Source organism: Echinops telfairi, unplaced genomic scaffold (assembly GCF_000313985.2).
Source record: "Echinops telfairi isolate 266 unplaced genomic scaffold, ASM31398v2 ScPeMD7_7459;HRSCAF=8497, whole genome shotgun sequence".
In the NCBI taxonomy this organism is placed as follows: Eukaryota; Metazoa; Chordata; class Mammalia; order Afrosoricida; family Tenrecidae; genus Echinops; species Echinops telfairi.
Genome location: NW_022111359.1, coordinates 2,400,687 through 2,419,643, shown reverse-complemented (window position 1 = coordinate 2,419,643; position 18,957 = coordinate 2,400,687). Strand labels below are relative to the sequence as shown.

Here is an 18,957-nt window from a genome sequence, read left to right as displayed (position 1 = left end):
GGTGGACCTTCTGAAAGCAGCCTGTGACCTGGCTTCCGTGTCCCTCACCTCAAGTAGGTATAACCTCCCCTCGGCAGCAAGGGGCGTGTTACCTCAGCATAGGCTGTCACACTCACACGTAGAAGAAAGTGGATATATTTAATTTTAACTTTTAAGATGTTATGTTGTCTAGCTTATATGTAGCTATCTGACTTAAATTTATCATTTTTAATAAAGAATTCAAAAGACTTAAATGTATAATTCTTTAATAACGAATTCAAAAGATTAAAAAAGAAATCAGTATTTTCAAAGATGAGAATATTACCCAACATGGGCTTTGCACTAGGTGCTGTCCAATTAGAGGAACGGTTTTTTAACTATAAGAATTTGGTAAGTCTTAGGAATTGTGTCTCGGTTCAGATTCACCCTGAGCATACATCCCCTCCTTTTTGTTTAAATGTCTTACAGGTTTCAGAAGAGGTCAGTTTAGGTCTGCGTTGGCCTTTATTATATGAACATAAGCAAATTTGGAAGGAATGTTGTCCTTGCTTTTCACAACTTTATTTCCCTTTGAAGGAACACTAGTGTCACGCTGGGTTAAGCATTGAGCTTCTAAATGGAAGCTTGGTCAGTCTTTCTGCAAAGTCAATCTAGAGGAGAGAGATGAGGTCCCTTCTCAGTAGATTTCCAACCTCAAACACCCATAAAGAAGTTACACTCTCTCCTGTGGGGTCTTTGTGTATCAGGGGGGACTACTTGAAAGGAGAAATTATTGAAGTGAAGATTCATAAAATTAATTTTATTTAGCTGAATGCACCGTTGCACAGGGTTGATATCTTGTGGTATGGGTGGCAGTGGAAGACCCTCTCAGTTGGGAGAATTGTGAATCCCTGAGGCAGCAGAGAATCCAATATCATTAGTTCCTTGACAAAAGTCAGAGATACCCGAAGCGGAGAAAGGACAACGTTTTTGTGTTTGGTGTTGGGAGCAAGGTGTTTCTGTGGCCAGGTTGAAGGAGGCAACAGCAGCGGGTCATTTAGAACGGTGCTGATGGCTCTTTAGAGGCCAGTGGAAAGCCTCTGATGCATTAAGCAGCCTTATGTTGCCAGTTTGAAAATGACCACCATGATAGAATGCCTTAAGGCGGGAGCTTGTTGTGAACAAGTGAAGGAAAGCTCTGAGCAGGTGTCGACCAGGAGATTGGGTGTGGATCAGAATGAGAGTGCAGGGAGAGAATGAATGTAGTACATGCCTCACAGGATCTAGGGATAGAATGTCCGTTCCTGGAACGACAGGCTGTAGGTTAGTGAATGCCTATCATACTTGAATATCAAGTGAATTACCTGGGATCTAGGTACAATGCAAATTCTGATTCAGCAATTCTGGTATGGATTGCCATTTCTGTATAATAAAGGAGCTCCTAGTTTATGTTGGAAATAGTAAGTATTGAAATTAGAATGTGAATAAAATTTTGAGAGTTCTGTTAGAGAGGAAATATTTTTTTAAAAATGTTTCTGTTTGCAGGCAAGACCCTTGTGTAAAGATCGTGGTAGAGGAGGGAGCATTTACACTGAGACAAAGGAGAGAGTGGGAGTCAGGTTGAATAGAGGAAAGGTGAAAAGTAGTGGGGGCTGAGGCAGAAGGTGGGAGCTCAGAGATAACTGAATGATTCCATGACATTTGTTGATTGGCTTCTTAGATAACAATTATTTAATTACATCAACAATGGTTTATTGGGCAAAGCTTGGGGTCTGCTGGTACCATGGTTTGAAAACAAAGAAAAAATGCTCAAGAGGAAGAAAGTAATGCTAGTTTCCAACTCAACAGGAGGACTACCAATCACATAGTTGTTGTTAGGTGCAGGTGAGTTAGCTCCGACTCCTACTACCCAGTGTACAACAGGTTGAAGCACTCACTGCCAGTCCTGCACCATCCCCACAATTGTTCTTAGGTTTGAGCCCATATGGGCAGGCACTGTGTCAGTCCATCTTGTCAAAAGTCATCCTCTTTTTCATTGCCCCACTGCTGTACCAAGCATGATGTCCTTCTCCAGGGACTGGTCTCTCCTGATAAGTATGAGAAAAAGTCTTGGCATCCTTGCCTCTAAGGAGCATTCTCGCTTATTTCTTCCAAGACAGATTTGTTGGTACTTTTGGCAGTCCGTGACAATTTGAATATTCTTCACCATAATTCAAATGCGTCAATTCCTCTTTATTCATGATCCAGCTTCCACATGCGTATGGGGCGATTGAAAATGCTATGGCTGGGTCAGGTGCACTGCAGTCCTTAAAGTAACATCCCTGCTTTTCAACACTTGCTTTCCAAGTTTTGCATTCCAATGTCCAATAATTATCAATGCATCCTGATTGCAGGTTTGATCAATTTCAGACTGAAAGGGTTAATAGAATTTTTCAGTTTTCCCATCACTACCTTAAGTGGTCAGTTCATAAATTTGACTAGTAGATGTCTTGTTTGGGTTTCCTTGAATGTGCATAGATATACTGCTATAACAGACAGCATCGTACTTCACCGTCGATCTTGAATTGTCCTTTTTGATCATGAATGCAACATGATTCTTCTTGATTGTGTCATTCCAAGCATAGTAAATCATAGTTTTCTGACTCAAAATGGCCAATTTCAGTTAATCGCAGCACACTAATGCCTAGAATGTTGACTTTGTTAATGTGTTCCTTTTCATTTTTGACAACTTCCAATTTCTTAGAATCATATTTTGTGCAGAGATCCAATCATTCATTTCACTTTGCAGCTGTGTTTTGTCCCTCACTTTGGGTCATGCCCATCAGCCAATGAAAACTCTATCTATGTCACCATGATCATCTCTATTTGATAAAGCAGCTCTTGCCCAGTCATGAATGCCTCCCACCCTGAAGGGCTCATCTTCTGGCACTATTTCTGATACTATTTTGCTTCTTTTCCTAAGGTTTTCAGTAGCTGGCAGTGTTACAATTCCGCCCATAAGGTTTTCCGCGGCTAATTCGTCTGAAGTGTAGACAGCCTTTTCTTCTGTTGTCTGTCGTCTGGACGCTCTGCTGACCCTGCTGGCATTTCAAAGACACACGATGGAGTCATATAATACAGTACTATAAATGTCATGAAAGTAGGTTTGAAAAGTATATCAGAGAGGATTTAAAGGTAGATAATTACAAATGAAAGAAACTAATAAATTCATTGAGAAAAGTTGAGAAATAAAAATATGTAGGGCTTTGTAGAACCAAGTTACATAGGTGAACCCACCACTTCAGCATTGCATCCCTGACTACCTGGAGGGACTCAGGTTCAAGTTTCCCAGGTGCCCCAGGCCTGGTTGCTTCTCATGCCGTGGGAGTCAGTCAGTGCCTCCATCTCGTTGCCATAAAGAAGAGGCCGCGGAGCTGTATGAAGATCGCAGCTGTGCTCTGGAACCTGGAGCCACCAACACGCTCAGGGTAGAGCAGTACCCTCAGCAGGGGAGGAAGCTAGACACCTGCCCCTCTCTTCTTACTCAACACCATCTCCTCCCCACCCTTCTCCATTCCAGGTCTCAGGTGGGGTGCAGTGAGGTCAGCTGGGGTCTTGGACCCGACCATCTTGCACATCCATAAAGCAAGGAAGGATTTCAACTGCTCTGACTGGTGTGTGAAGGAAGCCTTGCTCGTCTGCCTTCAAACTACTGGGTATCTGCCTCCACTCCCATCCCTGTGCCTGTATGGCTTCTTGGGCTTAGAAAGCTGGAGCAAGGAAGTATGGTGAGTTCTGCAGTAAACCAGGCTCTTTACCATAGATGGGTGAAAGTCGATAATAGAGTTTTACTGCTATAATTTTGAACAGTGTTCATTTTAGATCAATTAAGAAGAAAGAAAAAGATTAACTTTATTCTTTAATGCTCTCCCTTTTCTTTGTAGCTCTGAGTTTCTGACCGACAGCATTTCTCTTGTCTCTGAATATCTTCTTTTGCCATGTCTTTCAAGGCAATTGTACTTCCTATGTCATCAGTTTCCTCCATATCTGTTTGCGTGTTTGAAAACATCTCTGATTTCTGCTTCAACCTTTAAAGAAATAATCTCTTTTAACGGTCAGACAGATAGACACATACAGCAGAACATTGGGTCATCCAACAAGTTGTACTTGTGTCGTTTAATGCGTGGTGACAACAGTTAAGCACTTGACGTTGGTGGTTTGAAACTGTTCACAGGCACCTCTGAAGAGTGCTTGGTGATCTGCATGCACAGGGTTATAGCTTTGGATTGTATGTGGCTGTTCTACTGTACACTCACAGGTCAGCGTGCCCTTCAACGGATTCAACAGTAACTTAAAAATGGGAGCGGATATATAGTGACAATTATGACATTCATCTCTTGGGCAGCTATTTTCATTACTATGTTTCTGTGCTGCTACCAGTCACCACTGGGAAGGCCACGCCGCTGTCTGTGCACCCCTTCCTTGCACTTGCACATTCCTGGTAGTCATGGGTGAGTCTGGCCACTCTGCCTTTGCCGATTTCGTAGACGTGGAATCATAAGGCACAAGGTTCTCATAGTTTGCTTATTTTCTAGCATCTGTCAGGACTTCATTTTTCTTTGTAGTCAAGCAGTATTCCATTGTATGTCCATCCATGCATCTGTTGATATACACTTAATTCTGTCCACATTTTGACTCTTAAGGATAGTGTTGTAACTCAGGCGCCCTGCTCTCTCTGGCCTTAAGCCTTGGGCCTAGACCTCAGTTCTTTCTAGTCTCCTGAGAAGCTAGAGATCCCCCATGATGTTACCGTAGAATAACAGCCAGAATAAGAACACTGTACCCATATGAACAGAATCAGTGTTAGGAATTTATACTTCATGGGAAATTGTCTGCAGCATGACCCTGGTTTAGCAATAGTCTGCGTGGTCAACATTTCACATGGATTGCTTAATTGTTTCTAAGTTTACTCAAATATGAGTTTGAAATAACATCTGCTTATTAGAGTCATCACATATAAACGATCCAGTGTATTCGGAAACTTTTATTAAGACTTTTCAGAAATCGCAGTTGCAGTATTGAAGATTTTAGGAACTTCATGCCAGCAAGAGTTTTGCTGTGACACTATCAAATCAGAGATGACACAGCTCACGTCACCTGTTTCTTGGCAAGAGGCATATTCTCCCTTTCAGAACCCACTGTTCATTTAGCAGGCTTGTACTGAATGAAGGAGGAAGCGAGGGACGGGGTGCTAGGTTCCAGCAGTCAGTCTCACAGAGCGGGAGTGTCGCTTGTCAGGCTCAGCTAGTCCTGCTTGTGTGGCCTCCAGAGCTGGAACTGTAAGCCTTTGTCGTGGCTCTGCTTTCAGGCTTTTTGTGTGCGTGTCTGCTTCCTAGGGCCCCTGGGAATTTAAAAGCAAACCATCTATAGGTCAGCTTATTTTATATTAATCTCCTCCTTATACTAAGAAGTCTACATAACAGTAGTTGTTCGTTGAAAAAATGTTTGTAATTTTTACTTGGCGATGTGGATTACATCGATCGTGTTTATAGTCATTTTAAGTGTAGATCTTAACTTCCTCGCAGTCAACAAAGCAAGAATATTGAAACTCTTCCTTCGGAATGCACAGTGCTCTTTGTCGGGTTTGAACATCAGACGTTTGTGTAGTCACTGTACAGTTGGACTGGGTCTTGGGGTTTGAGAATTGTGACAAGATCTGGGTTCTTGTGCCTTTTCTCCCATGAGCTCTTACTGACTTTCCTCACCAATGCGTATCTTTATGAAGGTGACAAGGAAGAGGCTGAAATAACATAAAAATTCATAACTCTCCAAAAGGATATATATATTTTAATTAACAGGTAGGTCTGTCACCTCCTCATCTCCCAGCTATTGGTAGGTGACATTGGGTCAGTTCTGACCCATAATGACCCTCTGCACAACAGAACAAAATACTGTAGTCTTGTGCCAGCCTCACAATCGTTCCTGTGCCCGCGCCATTGTTGCAGCCATGGTGTCCATCTCTCTGAGGGCCTTCCTCTCTCTCACTGCCCTTTCACTGTACCAAGCATGATGTCCTCCAGGGATTGGTCTTTCCTGACAACCTGTCGAAAGTAGGTGAGATGAATTCTTGCCCTCCCTGCCTCTAACGAGCACTGTGGCTGTACTTCCAACACAGATGCGTTTATCTTTTTGGCAGTCTTTGATACTTTCAGTATTCCTCTCCAGCACCACAATTCCAATGCATTGATTCTTTTCAGTCTTCCTTATTAAGCGTCCAACTTTCACATGCATAGGAGGCGACTGAAAATACCACATCGATTGGGTCAGACACTCCTAACTGCTCCAAGAAACATACTTGCTTTTCACTATTTGAAAGGGGTCTTGTGTGGCAGATTGACTCAATGCAATGCATCTTTTGCTCTCTTTAGAGCTGCTGCTTCCATGAACATTGATTGTGGATCCAAGAAAGACAAAATCCTTCCCAATTTTAACTTTTTCTCACTTTCTCCTGATGCTACCTATTGGTGCAGTTTTAAGGATTTTGGTCTTCTTCCACATGGAAGGATGCAACCTTGATCTTTATCAGCAAGTGCTTCAAGGTGTCCTAGCTTATATCAAGCAAGTTTGTGTCATGTGCATATTGTAGATTATTAATAAGCCTTCCTCCAATCCTGATGCCATAATTTTCATCAGATAATCCAACTTCTCTGATGATTTGCTCCACAAACAGATTGAATAAGTATGGTGAGAAGGTTGAATCATGATGCACACCTTTCCTGATTTGAGACCATATAGTATTCCTTTGTTATGTTCACACAACTGCCTCTTGATCTATGTACAGGTACCACATGAGCACAATGAAGTGTTGTGGAATTGCCATTATTATCTAGGTTACCCACAGTTTATTAAGAACTTACAGTCAAATGCCTTTGCATAGTCAACAAAGCACAAGTAAACATCTTCCTGGCATTCTTTTCTTTGAGCCAAGATGCATCTGACATCAGCAGCAATAGCCCTTGTTCCACATCCTCTTCTGAATCTGGCCTAAACTTCTGGCAGCTCCCTGTGGGTGAACTGTAACCATTGTTGGATGATCTTTAAGGAAATCTTACTTTCATATGATTCAAATGATGTTGTTCTATACTTTGAACATTCTGTTGGGTGACCTTCCTTCTGACTGAGTGCACAGATGGGTCTCTTCCAGCCAGTTTGCCAAGTAAGTATCTTCTAAATTTCCTGGCACAGACAAGGGAGTGCTTCCAATAATTAATCCTCTTGTGAAAATATTTCCGTTGGCATTCACTCAATTAATGGAGCCTTGGTTTTTTGCAAAATGCTTTCAGTTCAGCTTGAACTTCTTCCTTCAGCAGATTTGGGCTCATATGCTACCTTCTGAACTGGTGCATGTACACTAGAGCTTTTTGGTTCAGCGACTCTGTATTCCATTTTCTTGGGATGCTTCCTGCATCATTCATTCAATATTGAATTGCAACTTGAGGCTTGACTTATCTCGAGTTCTTTCAATTCAAGACATTCTTTCTAACTGTAGGTCTTTGCACGTTTCATTATTTTACTTTGTCTTCCCAAGCTGCCCTTTGAAATTTTCTGTTCAGTTCTTCAATTACTTCATCATTTTTTCCATTTGCTTTAGCTACTGTACAATTAAGAGCCAGTTTCAGAGTCTCTTCTGACATCCACGGTGATCTTTTCTTTGTTTTTTGTCTTTTTAGTGTCTTCTTTGCTTTCTTCATGAAGGTTGCTCTTGATGTCCTCTCACCGTTCGGCAGGTCTTCTATTGTGAGTGTCCAGTACATCAAATCTGTTCTCGAGTTGTTCACAGAAGTTAGGTGGGATAAACTCAAGACTGCATGTTGGCTCTTGTGGACTTGTTTTAATTTTCTTCAGCTTTTACTTGAACTTACTTATAAACAATTGAAAGTTTGTGCCACATTCAGCTCCTGGCCTAATTTTAGCTGCGAAAACCAGAGATGTTAAGGAAAATATAACCGACTCATTTTCCATTGGGTTTGTATAGACGCCTTATTCTCATTCCTGTGATCAGTGAAAGCGAACTGCCGTTCTGCTGTGTTTGCCAGTTGTGGATCATTCACAGTTTTATTGAGTTTCTGTGGTGGCTCTTATGGGATATGTGTAATGTTTCAGTCACAAAAAAGTAATGGTTTGAATGAGATCATTTCTTTAATTTCTGCTATGCTTTCTGTTTTGACCTTATTGAAAGCTGAATAAGACTACACATTTGGTTTCAATGAAACTCTGTAGATACTGAATTAGCGTGTTGTAAGTCTTAGCAAAATATAATCAGTGAGGAAGTGAAATACTGATGGGCTGATGCTGATGTTTATAACCTGGATTGTGCTTATGTAGAACACAGAGTCTCATGACAAATCTTAATGGCACTTACTAGCCCAGAGCTGTCAAACTCACCCTTTGTTTTTCTAAACATTGGAGTATTTTGCTTTCCTTTTCAAAATGTTGCTTAACTTATCAAAATGTTTGCAATATTGTAGGGCTCAATGGTCGTTGAGGATGTGGCTGTGGTTTTTAGCCAGGAGGAGTGGGCTTTGCTGGATCTCGCTCAGAGAAAACTCTACAGAGATGTGATGATGGAAACTTTAAAAAACCTGGAAACAATAGGTAAAAGTGGCATCCTTTTTTTTTTTTAAGTTAATGAAAATATTTTATGCATTGGTACTTGTCTGTAACATAGGAATACGCTATTAAATGAAATAGGTGCGGCCTCGGTCTGTGGAGCTCATGTGTCCTGGCTTCCTCAGAAACACAAAGCTCTCTATATTAAAGAAAGACTTCATTTCTCGTGTAAGTAAAAGTCCTCATGCTCTCTAAATATTGTAACTGTAAGCACTAGCATCAATGGTCATTTGGGACTCATAACAGATTTGTGGTGTGGGAACTTATAAAGTGTTGAGTGTGTTTATTTTTCTGCAAATGAATTTACAGCTATTCCTTTTCAGAGATCCTAGACAATAAGTTACTGGCCCAGTATTAAAGGAAATGTTCATTCTCTGTATAGTCTTCCCTTGTGGTATGCACTTTTCAATGGACACCAGGCCAACATTGCTCAATTTGGTTTTGCCAGGGAAGCGAAGACAGTGGAGATAAGATCTATCTAGGGTCAGTGTGTTGGGATACACCAGAAAATCAACAGATTTTTGAAAAGCTGCCTTGCATGTTGGGATTATATTTGTATGGCTCTTAAAAATAGTATTTTGAACTGATGAGACAACATAGACAACTGAGCTTACTTTTCTGACTATAACAATCACCTCATACTTCTGATCATGGAGATTTTTTCCCTTTTTTTATTTTTTATTTTTTCCTTTTTAATGTTAAATGTGCACAAGAGGACATCCAAAAGAGTCTGGGAAATTCTATGATCTTTCCATTCCATTTCTGAGAACTTGGTATACCTCCCTTTCATTGTATGTAATTTCTTTCTACTCTCCAAACTCCAAACTTACTGCCATTGAGTTGATTCTGACTTGTAATGATCCCATAAGATAAGGTAGAACTGCCATTGTGGGATTCCAACACTGTAACTGTTTACGGGATCACAAGCCTCATCTCCTCCATGTGAAGCGGCTGGTGGTTTTGAACTGCTGACCTTGCAATTAGTAGCTCAACTCATAACAATTACAGCAGCAGGGCTCCTTTTTTCCACGTCTGTCTCCTAATTTTATTTGTATTTCTCACTGTCAACTTTTACTAACCATGTATTTCTTTCCTAGTTAATTTAGTTCTAAACACTGCAGAACTGTTGAAAGAGTAAATGTGTCATAGTGTTTATTTGTGCCCATAAATCATGTTTCCTCGGGGAGGAGACGAGCCAGTCAGGGTGTGATGTAGCAACGATGAAAAATACAATTTTCCTCTAGTTCCTAAATGCTTCCTCCCCGCTCCCACTATCATGATCCGAATTCTACCTTGCAAGTCTGGCTAGACCAGAGGGTGTACAGTGGTATAGGTAGCAACTGGAAACGCAGGGAATCCAGGGCGGATGATCCCTTCAGGACCAGTGGTGTGCGTGGTGGTACTGGGAGCATAGAGGGAGAGTGGGTTGGAAGTGGGGAACCGATTACAAGGATCTACATGTGACCTCCCTGGGGTCCGGACAGCAAAGAAGTGGGTGAAGGGAGACATCGGACAGGGCAAGATAATAATTTATAAATTTTAAATTATCAAGGGCTCATGAGGGAGGGAGAAGCGGGGAGGGAGGGGAAAAATGAGGACCTAATGCCAGGGGCTTAAGTGGAGAGAAGGTGTTTGGAGAATGATGAGGGCAATGAATGTGCAAATGCGCTTTACACAATTGATGTATGTATGGATTGTGATAAGAGTTGTATGAGCCCCTAATAAAATGATTTTTTTTAAAAACCATGTTTCCTCTAATGCCTTTTTTTTTTTTTCATTTTGTTTATATTTTGAACCTCGATTGATTGCATCAGTCTCTGGAAACCTTCCTGCTGTAGAAAAGTCACACATTGATTCGACGGTGCTGCAATTCATAAAGAATAACACTTTGTCCTCAGTGATAGGAATCTCTGAATCCCATGCCAGCGAAGATCAGCATAAAATCCAAAGAGTATCTTTGAGGTGAGTCATTCATACAAGAGTAAAACTGCTCATATAAAGTTCTAATGTGTTAAACTAATATATTTGGTATGCCTTTAAAATAAAATCTTCATTGAGATAGACTGAAACAGCAGCTATAACAGTAGCCTCAAGGATAGCAACAATTTTGATCATATTTTAGAACCAGGTAATTTTTTTTCATTTTGTTGTATATAGGGTTATTGTCATAAGCACTGGTAGTGTAAAGGATCAAATGAGTTGTCACATATATAATATAAGTGTATCTGTAGAAGGATAGAGAATTTTCTTAAATGTCAGTCTAAAATCAAGTATTTGATGGTCTGATATTTCAAAAAAGTAGTGACAGTAGTAACACTTTTTCTGCTACATGATTTCACCTATGTAACATAAGATACTATATGCATATACAATATTTTTAGTAATAAAGTTGGTATAAACTAATTCCTAAAACCATGTTTTCTATTTTTAACAGAAGTAATACAATAGAAAACCTCTGTGAAAGTAAAGAAAACAATCTGTGTGGGGAAATCATCAGCCAGGTTCCAAATCTTACTATGCTTAAAAGAAATCTTCCAGAAGTGGATCCTTTTGAATACTTTCAGTGTGGAAAAACCTCCATGGATCATCCATCAGATAAGAAAGGTAGCACATCTGACACTGGATGCAGTATCTGTCAATATAAGGAATATGGAGAAGACTTTAGTTGTTCCTCTCACTTCACCATTCCTGTAGGAACTCTTAATGGAACCACACTCCATAAATATAAAGCCTATGGGAAGGACTTCAATGATATCTCTCTATATAAGGCTCCTGTGACATCACTCAGTAGTGAGAAACTGTATGAATGTCACAAATGTGGGAGATATTTATGTTTTTCATCATTTGAAGCACAGGTGAGGGGTCATATGAATGAATGTAAAGAATGCGGTAAAGCCTGTAGTCCGTTATCCCCCAATACAGATAAAAAAATTCATAAGAGATTCATGCCTCTTGAATATAAGGACTGTGGAAAAACGTTTCATAGCCCCTCACATCTCAGCAGTTATAGGAGAACTCACAGTGGAGAAAGTGCCTATGAATGTAAGGAATGTGGGAAGGCCTTTAGTGAAGCTGCTAAGCTCACTCGACATATTAGTACTCACATTGAAGAGAAACTGTATCAATGTAAGGAATGTGGGAAAGCCTTTAAATGTTCCACATACCTCACCACTCATATAAAAACTCACAGTGGGAAAAGGCCTTATGAATGTAAGGAATGTGGGAAAGCCTTTAAATGTTCCACACACCTCACCACTCACATAAGAACCCACAGTGGAGAGAGGCCCTATGAATGTAAAGAATGTGGGAAAACCTTCAGTCAAGCCTCAAGTCTCACTTCACATATAAGAAGAAATCACAGTGGAGAGAGGCCCTATGCATGTAAAGAATGTGGGAAAACCTTTAGTGATTCTTCAACCCTCACTAAACATAAAAGAATCCACAGTGGAGAGAGGCCATATGAATGTAAGGAGTGTGGGAAAGCCTTCAGTTTGTCGTCAACCCTAAGGATTCATAGAAGAACTCACAGTGGAGAGAGGCCATATGAATGTAAGCAATGTGGGAAAACCTTTAAATGTTCCTCAACCCTCACCATTCATGTAAGAACTCACAGTGGAGACAGGCCCTATGAATGTAAAGAATGTGGGAAAGCCCTCAGTAGAGCCGCGTATCTCACTACACACATAAGACGATTTCACAATGGAGAGAAGCCTTATAAATGTCAGAAGTGTGGGAAAATATTTAGTGATTCCTCAAACCTCACTAAACATATAAGAAGTCACAGTGGAGAGAGGCCATATGAATGTAAGGAATGTGGGAAGGCCTTTAGTTTTTTTTCAACCCTGAGGATTCATATGAAAACTCACAGTCAAGAGAGGCCGTATGAATGTAAGCAATGTGGGAAAACTTTTAAATACTCCACACACCTCACCACTCACATAAGAACTCACAGTATAGAAAGGCCCTATAAATGTAAGGAATGTGGAAAGGCTTTTATTAAAATCTCAAATCTCACTAGACATATAAGAAGTACTCACAGTGGAGAGAGACCATATGAATGTAAGCAGTGTGGGAATGCCTTTAAATGTTCTTCAGCCCTCACCACTCATATAAGAACTCACAGTGGAGAAAGGCCCTATGAATGTAAAGATTGTGGTAAATCTTTTAGTCGAGGCTCCTACCTCACTACACACATAAGAATTCACAATGAAGAGAGGCCCTATGAATGTAAGGAATGTGGGAAAGCATTTATTGATTCCTCAGCCCTCACTAGACATTTCAGAACTCACAGTGGAGAGAGGCCCTACAAATGTAAGGAGTGTGGGAAAGCCTTTATTGATACCTCAGCTCTCACTAGTCATTTCAGAACTCACAGTGGAGAGAGGCCCTATGAATGTAAAGAGTGCGGGAAAGCCTTTAGTCATCACTCAACTCTCACTAAACATACAAGAACTCACAGTGGAGAGAGGCCATTTGAATGTAAGGAATGTGGGAAAGCATTTAGTGATCCCTCCACCCTCACTAAACATATCAGAACTCACAGTGGTGAGAGGCCATATAAATGTAAAGAATGTGGGAAAACTTTCAGTTATTCCTCAACCCTCACTAAACATGTAAGAACGCACAGTGGAGAGAGACCCTATGAACATAAAGATACTGAAAGCTCTTAGTTTGAGCCTCACTTCTCACCACAAGTATGAATAGTTTCACGGAAGAGTGGTTTTTGACCGTTAGCAATGGGGAAAAGAATTTAAATGAGCCAAACGCCTGAGTACTTAGATAAAAGCAGTGGAGGGAGGCCCTCAGAGTATGTGGAATGAGAAACTTTTAGTTGTTTTGCCCTCACATGACATAACAGTTCACAGTGGAGAAAACCCTATGAATGTAAGGGATTTGAGAATGCTTTTAATGGATACTTATATCTTAGTAGATATATAAAAATTCACATTGAAGAGAGGCTTCATGAATGTGAAAATGCTGGAAAGCCTTTCCCTGTTGTCATCCACAGTGTTTTTTTCATATTGGTCACGGTTTAAATGTTTCCTATTACTTCAACAGAGCCAAGGAGAACAACAATTGTCTCAAACAGTAACCCTATTATTAGAAAGCTCTACTTGGTTTATGCTTCCTAACCCCTCTCCAAAGACTGAATAAATCCAGTCCTGTTGAACTAATAGGCGGGGTCTTTAAAAACGTATGGAAAAAATATTATATTGAAAAATGATGCATGGATGCCAAATTTTTATGTGGCAAAATAAAGTCATAATAACTTTGTAATATGTCTGAATGGGGTAATAGTAGATCAGCATTAAAAGAACTCATAAGATAAACAAGAATTCTTAGAATGAAGCAAGCACAAACACCAGGTTTAAGATGATTGTTAGGTCAATGAATGGCGAAGTTGGTGCTTTACAAAATGTTTATGGGGGTAATGCCTCAAACAGATCAGCAGTTTAGAAATAGATAAGAAGGTACACGACATTGTTGGGGATAGAATACGCAGTAGGAGGACATTCACATCAATTCTCACGGAAACAATCTTGTTCAGCAGCAGAAACACAATAGGCACCACCATAGACACCTCAATTTGTTCAGCTTTCAAAATTGACTGAACATTTAAACTTGAGCTAACTTCCAGCTCACTGTGTGCTAAAACTGTTGTAGCTGAGTCAGTTGCAGACAATAGCCATGCTTTCGTTGGCAATCTTAAATAGAAATTCAGAAGTTTTTCTTCCAAGAAAAACAGGTGATGAAGTGCGGTCCTGAAACACTGCACACACAAACCAGTCACTGCTGTGATGTAGATGAGGGCCAAGAAAAGCAGCGGCAAACCACTCCAGAGCAATCGTCATGGTGACGGTTTCTTGGCATGCTCCAGGCCTACTGCTTTCTGACCTCCGGGAAGGGCAAAGATCAATAACAGCAGCTTATAAAGAGAGTGTTTTGAGAAAGCCACCTCTTTAGCAGAAAAATGACTGGTAAAGCTTTGCCAGAGTCTTTATCTACCACAACAATGTGATAGCTCATTTCATCAAAGAAGGTTAAATGTGATGGAATTTCCTGGGAAATCATTAAATGAGAAACATGTAACCTAAGAGTCCTGATTTGGCTTTTTGTTTTCTATTTTTCAGAAGGATATTTGGTATACCTGTTTTTCTTCAATTAAGGACACAGCCCAACAAGGTTTTAGGCAGTTCTGTGGTTACTTGGGGTGCTTACTCTGAAAGTTGCATTAGGTAAACTTCAGCCCTAGTTTCTTAGATATTGAACTTCTAACATTGTAGTCCGTTTTTTAAAAGATCTCTTCTGCAGAATCAGGATGTCTTAACAAGTTTTCTCATTTGAATGGGAAATTTATGTGTTTTCATTGCCCACAACTCTTGTGTATCATGTGGGTTATTTTGGGTTCAAGCTTGGAGATCAAGATAAGGTGAGGGGGAGATCAGCCACGGGCTCCACATGTTGTGTGCGCAGCTTGTATGGATCATTTGCACGTGGACAAATAGAGAAGCTCCTTGCAATTTAGAGTACCACTGGTTTGGAGGGAACCCCTGCCCCCCAAAAAAAACATTTTGAAGACTATTATTTTTATATTAATTATAATTTTATAATTATATTGTTAATATCATTGGCATTGATCAAAACAATCCTGACAAGTGGTCTTACCCTGCACACCCTCAGCCAGGAGTCCTGGTTCACACTTGGATTTTGTTCTTGTTCCACCTTTCCATAAACTACCACAGTTCTGAAAGGATGAGTCTTGCATGTCTGATATCCCACAAGTTAAAAAATAAAGTAGAGGTAATGAAAGTGATTCCCAAATCAAATTCACACAGTGAACGTTTTGATCAGAATGAATTGAGTTATCTGACCAGGGATTTAAATCTTTCCAAGGAGTCTTCTGATTTGCATGCCTCCATGCTAAAGGAAAAGAATGTACTTCAGCCTGGATTGAAAATTACACTTTATAGAGGGAGAGAACAGGATTTGCTGCCATTCTTTACCACAATTTAGAATTCTGCATTGAATCCGGAAACCTAATGAAAATTGTTCTTTCAGAATATAACTCAATTGACATCATTTCATTGACAGCTAACATAATTTGAAATGTGTTCTTTCAAATAATGGCAACAAATGTGGTTCTATTCCAATTAGTTACTCCACCAAGATGAAAGAAGAATAAATTACCAAGAACATCAATGAGTGATTTGTGTAGACTTGAAGATAGTTACTATAGATACTGAAGTATAAGCCAACCCGAATATCTGCCAGGGCACCTAATTTTACCACAAAAACTGCATTAAAAATGTGCTGAAAAACTTGACTTATACATGAGTATATACGGTAATTTTCCTCTTGGCCAACAAAGTAGCTACACAAAGTATACTTGCTTTTTATGCCTTTGGGATAGTATAGCCATACATGAACACTGGGGAAGAAAAGATTGGTCTCCAAGGGAATATATGGTAGTTGGAGGGAAATTTTACAATGACAATGAACTTTAGTAGCACGAGATAGAATCATACTGCCAACACTACATATAAAGCTGACCTGATGAAACAATTTGTAAAGACTTTGAATAAAGACGGTTCGTGCATTGAGTACATCTTGCATAAGCTACTTGGATTTATCATTGAAACCAAAGACGGAAATTTTCAGTGGCCCACAGATCACTCAACTTAAAAGCGATCCACATTTCATAGCATCAGTGAATGAAATTGAATAATGTGCCAGGTCTTCATTTGTTCTTCTTGTAAACAAGAAGGCAGACAACTACATGCAATTAGTAGATGATATGCTCTTTCAACAGCCTTGCCTGTAACATTATTGTTAAATTTCATTGTCTGCACAATTGGCTTTGCAGAAAACCTTAGTGATTTAAGTAAAAAGCAAGGCGAAAGATTTTATCAAGACATAAAAACCGTGAAAGCCAAACACCAAGGAAGATGGGATGTGCACATGATGGCAGACAATTCTTGGAATCTTCTTATATGATAGGGAGGTTTATTGTGCCAACCTGGTCAATAGGAACATGTGGGATTAATAAGGTTGCAGTTTGATTGGAGGGCAAAGAAATAAATGGTTTGGCAAGCCCCACCCCCTCTCCTGCTCTCTGGTGATCTGACCAGCATGCAGCTGCTACTTCTCTGCCTCGACGTGAGCTACACTACCTGTGGGACTGCCAACCTGTGGATCATATCGCTAGAGTTTGAGGTTCCTTCGAGATCTGCTTTGCTACTCTGCTGGTGTGTACGTCACTTGAGCTTGGCACTGTCGGATCAGTCGGTTGGATCCTGCTGTTTGCTGCTTGTGGCCGGACTGCCTGCATTGTCTAGGGAAGACTCAGCTGTCTGCTTCCTTGACTTTGGACCCAGCAGCTCTCATGAGTTGAAGAACTTCCAGTATATTAACTGTTCCATGGAAGTGAGTTGAACTGAGTTGTACTGCATTAGCTGTTATATTCCTTTGTGCTGTATCTATATCTATCTATCATCTATCTATCATCTATCTATCTATCTATCTATCTATCTATCTATCTATCTATCTATCTATCTACCTATCTATCTATCTACCTATCTACCTACCTACCTACCTACCTACCTACCTACCTACCTACCTACCTATCATCATGTGTCCTGGATTTGTTTCTCTAGAGAACCCTGTCTAACACTTCTTATCTGGCATTGTCCTGCCAGATCCCGTTCTCATGAGTTGTACAAAAGGAGCTTCTTGTGTGTCAAGTGACCAGAAAGTTTGTATCATAAATCTGTGCTTTTCATATAGAATAGGTAGACTTTCATGCAATGCCCTTTTCCTTTAATTTTTTTTCTACACTTAATTTTTAAAAATCATTTTATTGGGGGCTTGTGGTAGTCTGGGTAGATTAGAGAAACAAATTCATAGACACTCATGTATGTAAGAAAGAGCTTTATATACAAGAGCAATGGAATATTGAGAAAACATCCTAGCCCAGGCCAGATCAAGTCCATAAGTCTGATATTAGCTCATATGTCTGATACCAATCTATAAAGTCCTTTTCTGACTCACTAAACACATGCAATGACGTCGAGTGAAGGACGATCACAGGCCCATGCATTGAAATTCTAATGGATCCAGTGGCAGTGGAAACATCTCAATGCTGGCAGGGGTCTCTGCATGGCTCCTTCAGTTCCCAGGTTCTAGCGTGGCTCCATGTGCCTTGTCTACAGTACTGTCTCCCAGGGAGTGAGTGTGTGTCCTGCTTCCAGCAAGTTATCTCCTTAGCGGCTAAAAATGAGATCATCAAGCTGCAACCTGATTGACAAGCTAAACTCCACCCTTTCACTCTTAAGTCTCAAATTGACAGCAGATTATATAACTACCTCAGGGCTCTTACAGTTCTTCTAACAATTCATACATCAATTGTGTCAATTATATTTGTGCATATGTTGCCATCATTTTCAAAGCATTTTCTTTCTACTTGAGCCCTTGGTATCAGCTCTTTTCTCTCCCTCTCCCACCCTCTGACCCTCATGAACCCTTGATAAATTATACATGATTGTTATCTTCATATCTTACACCATTCTCTGTCTCCTTTCATCCACATTTCTGTTGTTCCTCCCCGTGTGTGTGTGTGTGTGTGTGTGTGTGTTATACATTGATCACTGCTATCAGTTCTCCCGTATTGCTACTCCCATTACTGTTCTTGAGGGGTTTATGTGCCCTGGATTCCATGTGTTGAGGGGTCTTCCCTGTACCAATGTATATGCTCTGGTCTAGCTGGATTTGTACGGTAGAACTGGGTCATGATAGTAGGGGAGAAGCATTAAAGAACTAGAGGAAAGTTGTGTGTTTCATTGGTGCTACACTGCACCCTGACTGGCTCGTTCTTTCCTTGAGACCCTTCTGTGAGGGGGCATCCGATTGTCTACAGATGGGTCCTGGGTCTCTACTCTAACCCTCCTTGTTCAAATCAGTATAATTGTTTGTTTTGACTTTTCCAATGCCTGATACCTGATCCCATTGACACCTTATGGTCACATAGGCTGGTGTGCTTCATCCATGTGGGCTTTGTTGCATCCTTGCTAGATGATCACTTGTTTAACTTCAGACTTTTAAGACCCCAGATGCTATATCTTTTAATAGGTGGGCACCATCAGTTTTCTTCACACTTGCTTATGCACCCATTTTTGTCTTCAGTGATCGGGTTGAGAAGATGAGCACCACAGAATGCCATGTTATTAGAACAGAGTTCTTGTGTTGAGGGAGCGCTTGAGTAGAGAGCCGATGTCTGCTACCTTGATACTTAACATATAAATATATGTATATTATACCTCTATAAATGTTTTTTGCCTCCTGATTCTTTCCTCT

The 18,957-nt window shown here is 40.3% G+C and overlaps 1 protein-coding gene across 2 annotated transcripts; it reads left to right on the top strand.

Annotated features, from left to right (window-relative positions):
- Positions 1 to 3,530: 3,530 nt before the first annotated feature.
- Positions 3,531 to 14,697, top strand: LOC101642305 (zinc finger protein 883-like). Of its 2 annotated transcripts, XM_045300109.1 has the most exons (4): positions 3,531 to 3,725; positions 8,466 to 8,592; positions 10,422 to 10,569; positions 11,042 to 14,697. In XM_045300109.1, the coding sequence occupies exons 1-4, from the start codon at positions 3,723 to 3,725 to the stop codon at positions 13,275 to 13,277; spliced, it is 2,514 nt and encodes an 837-aa protein (XP_045156044.1). In that variant the 5' UTR covers positions 3,531 to 3,722; the 3' UTR covers positions 13,278 to 14,697. The 2 variants fall into 2 exon arrangements, with proteins under 2 accessions (XP_045156044.1, XP_045156045.1); XM_045300110.1 differs by lacking the exons at positions 3,531 to 3,725; positions 8,466 to 8,592 and adding an exon at positions 8,727 to 8,775.
- Positions 14,698 to 18,957: the final 4,260 nt, after the last annotated feature.

What these genes read in the sequence shown, in the direction of transcription:
- LOC101642305 (XM_045300109.1), top strand. An exon ending in AAAAAACCTGGAAACAATAG is followed by an intron (nt 8,593 to 10,421) that starts GTAAAAGTGGCA and finishes TGATTGCATCAG; the next exon opens with TCTCTGGAAACCTTCCTGCT. An exon ending in ATCCAAAGAGTATCTTTGAG is followed by an intron (nt 10,570 to 11,041) that starts GTGAGTCATTCA and finishes TATTTTTAACAG; the next exon opens with AAGTAATACAATAGAAAACC.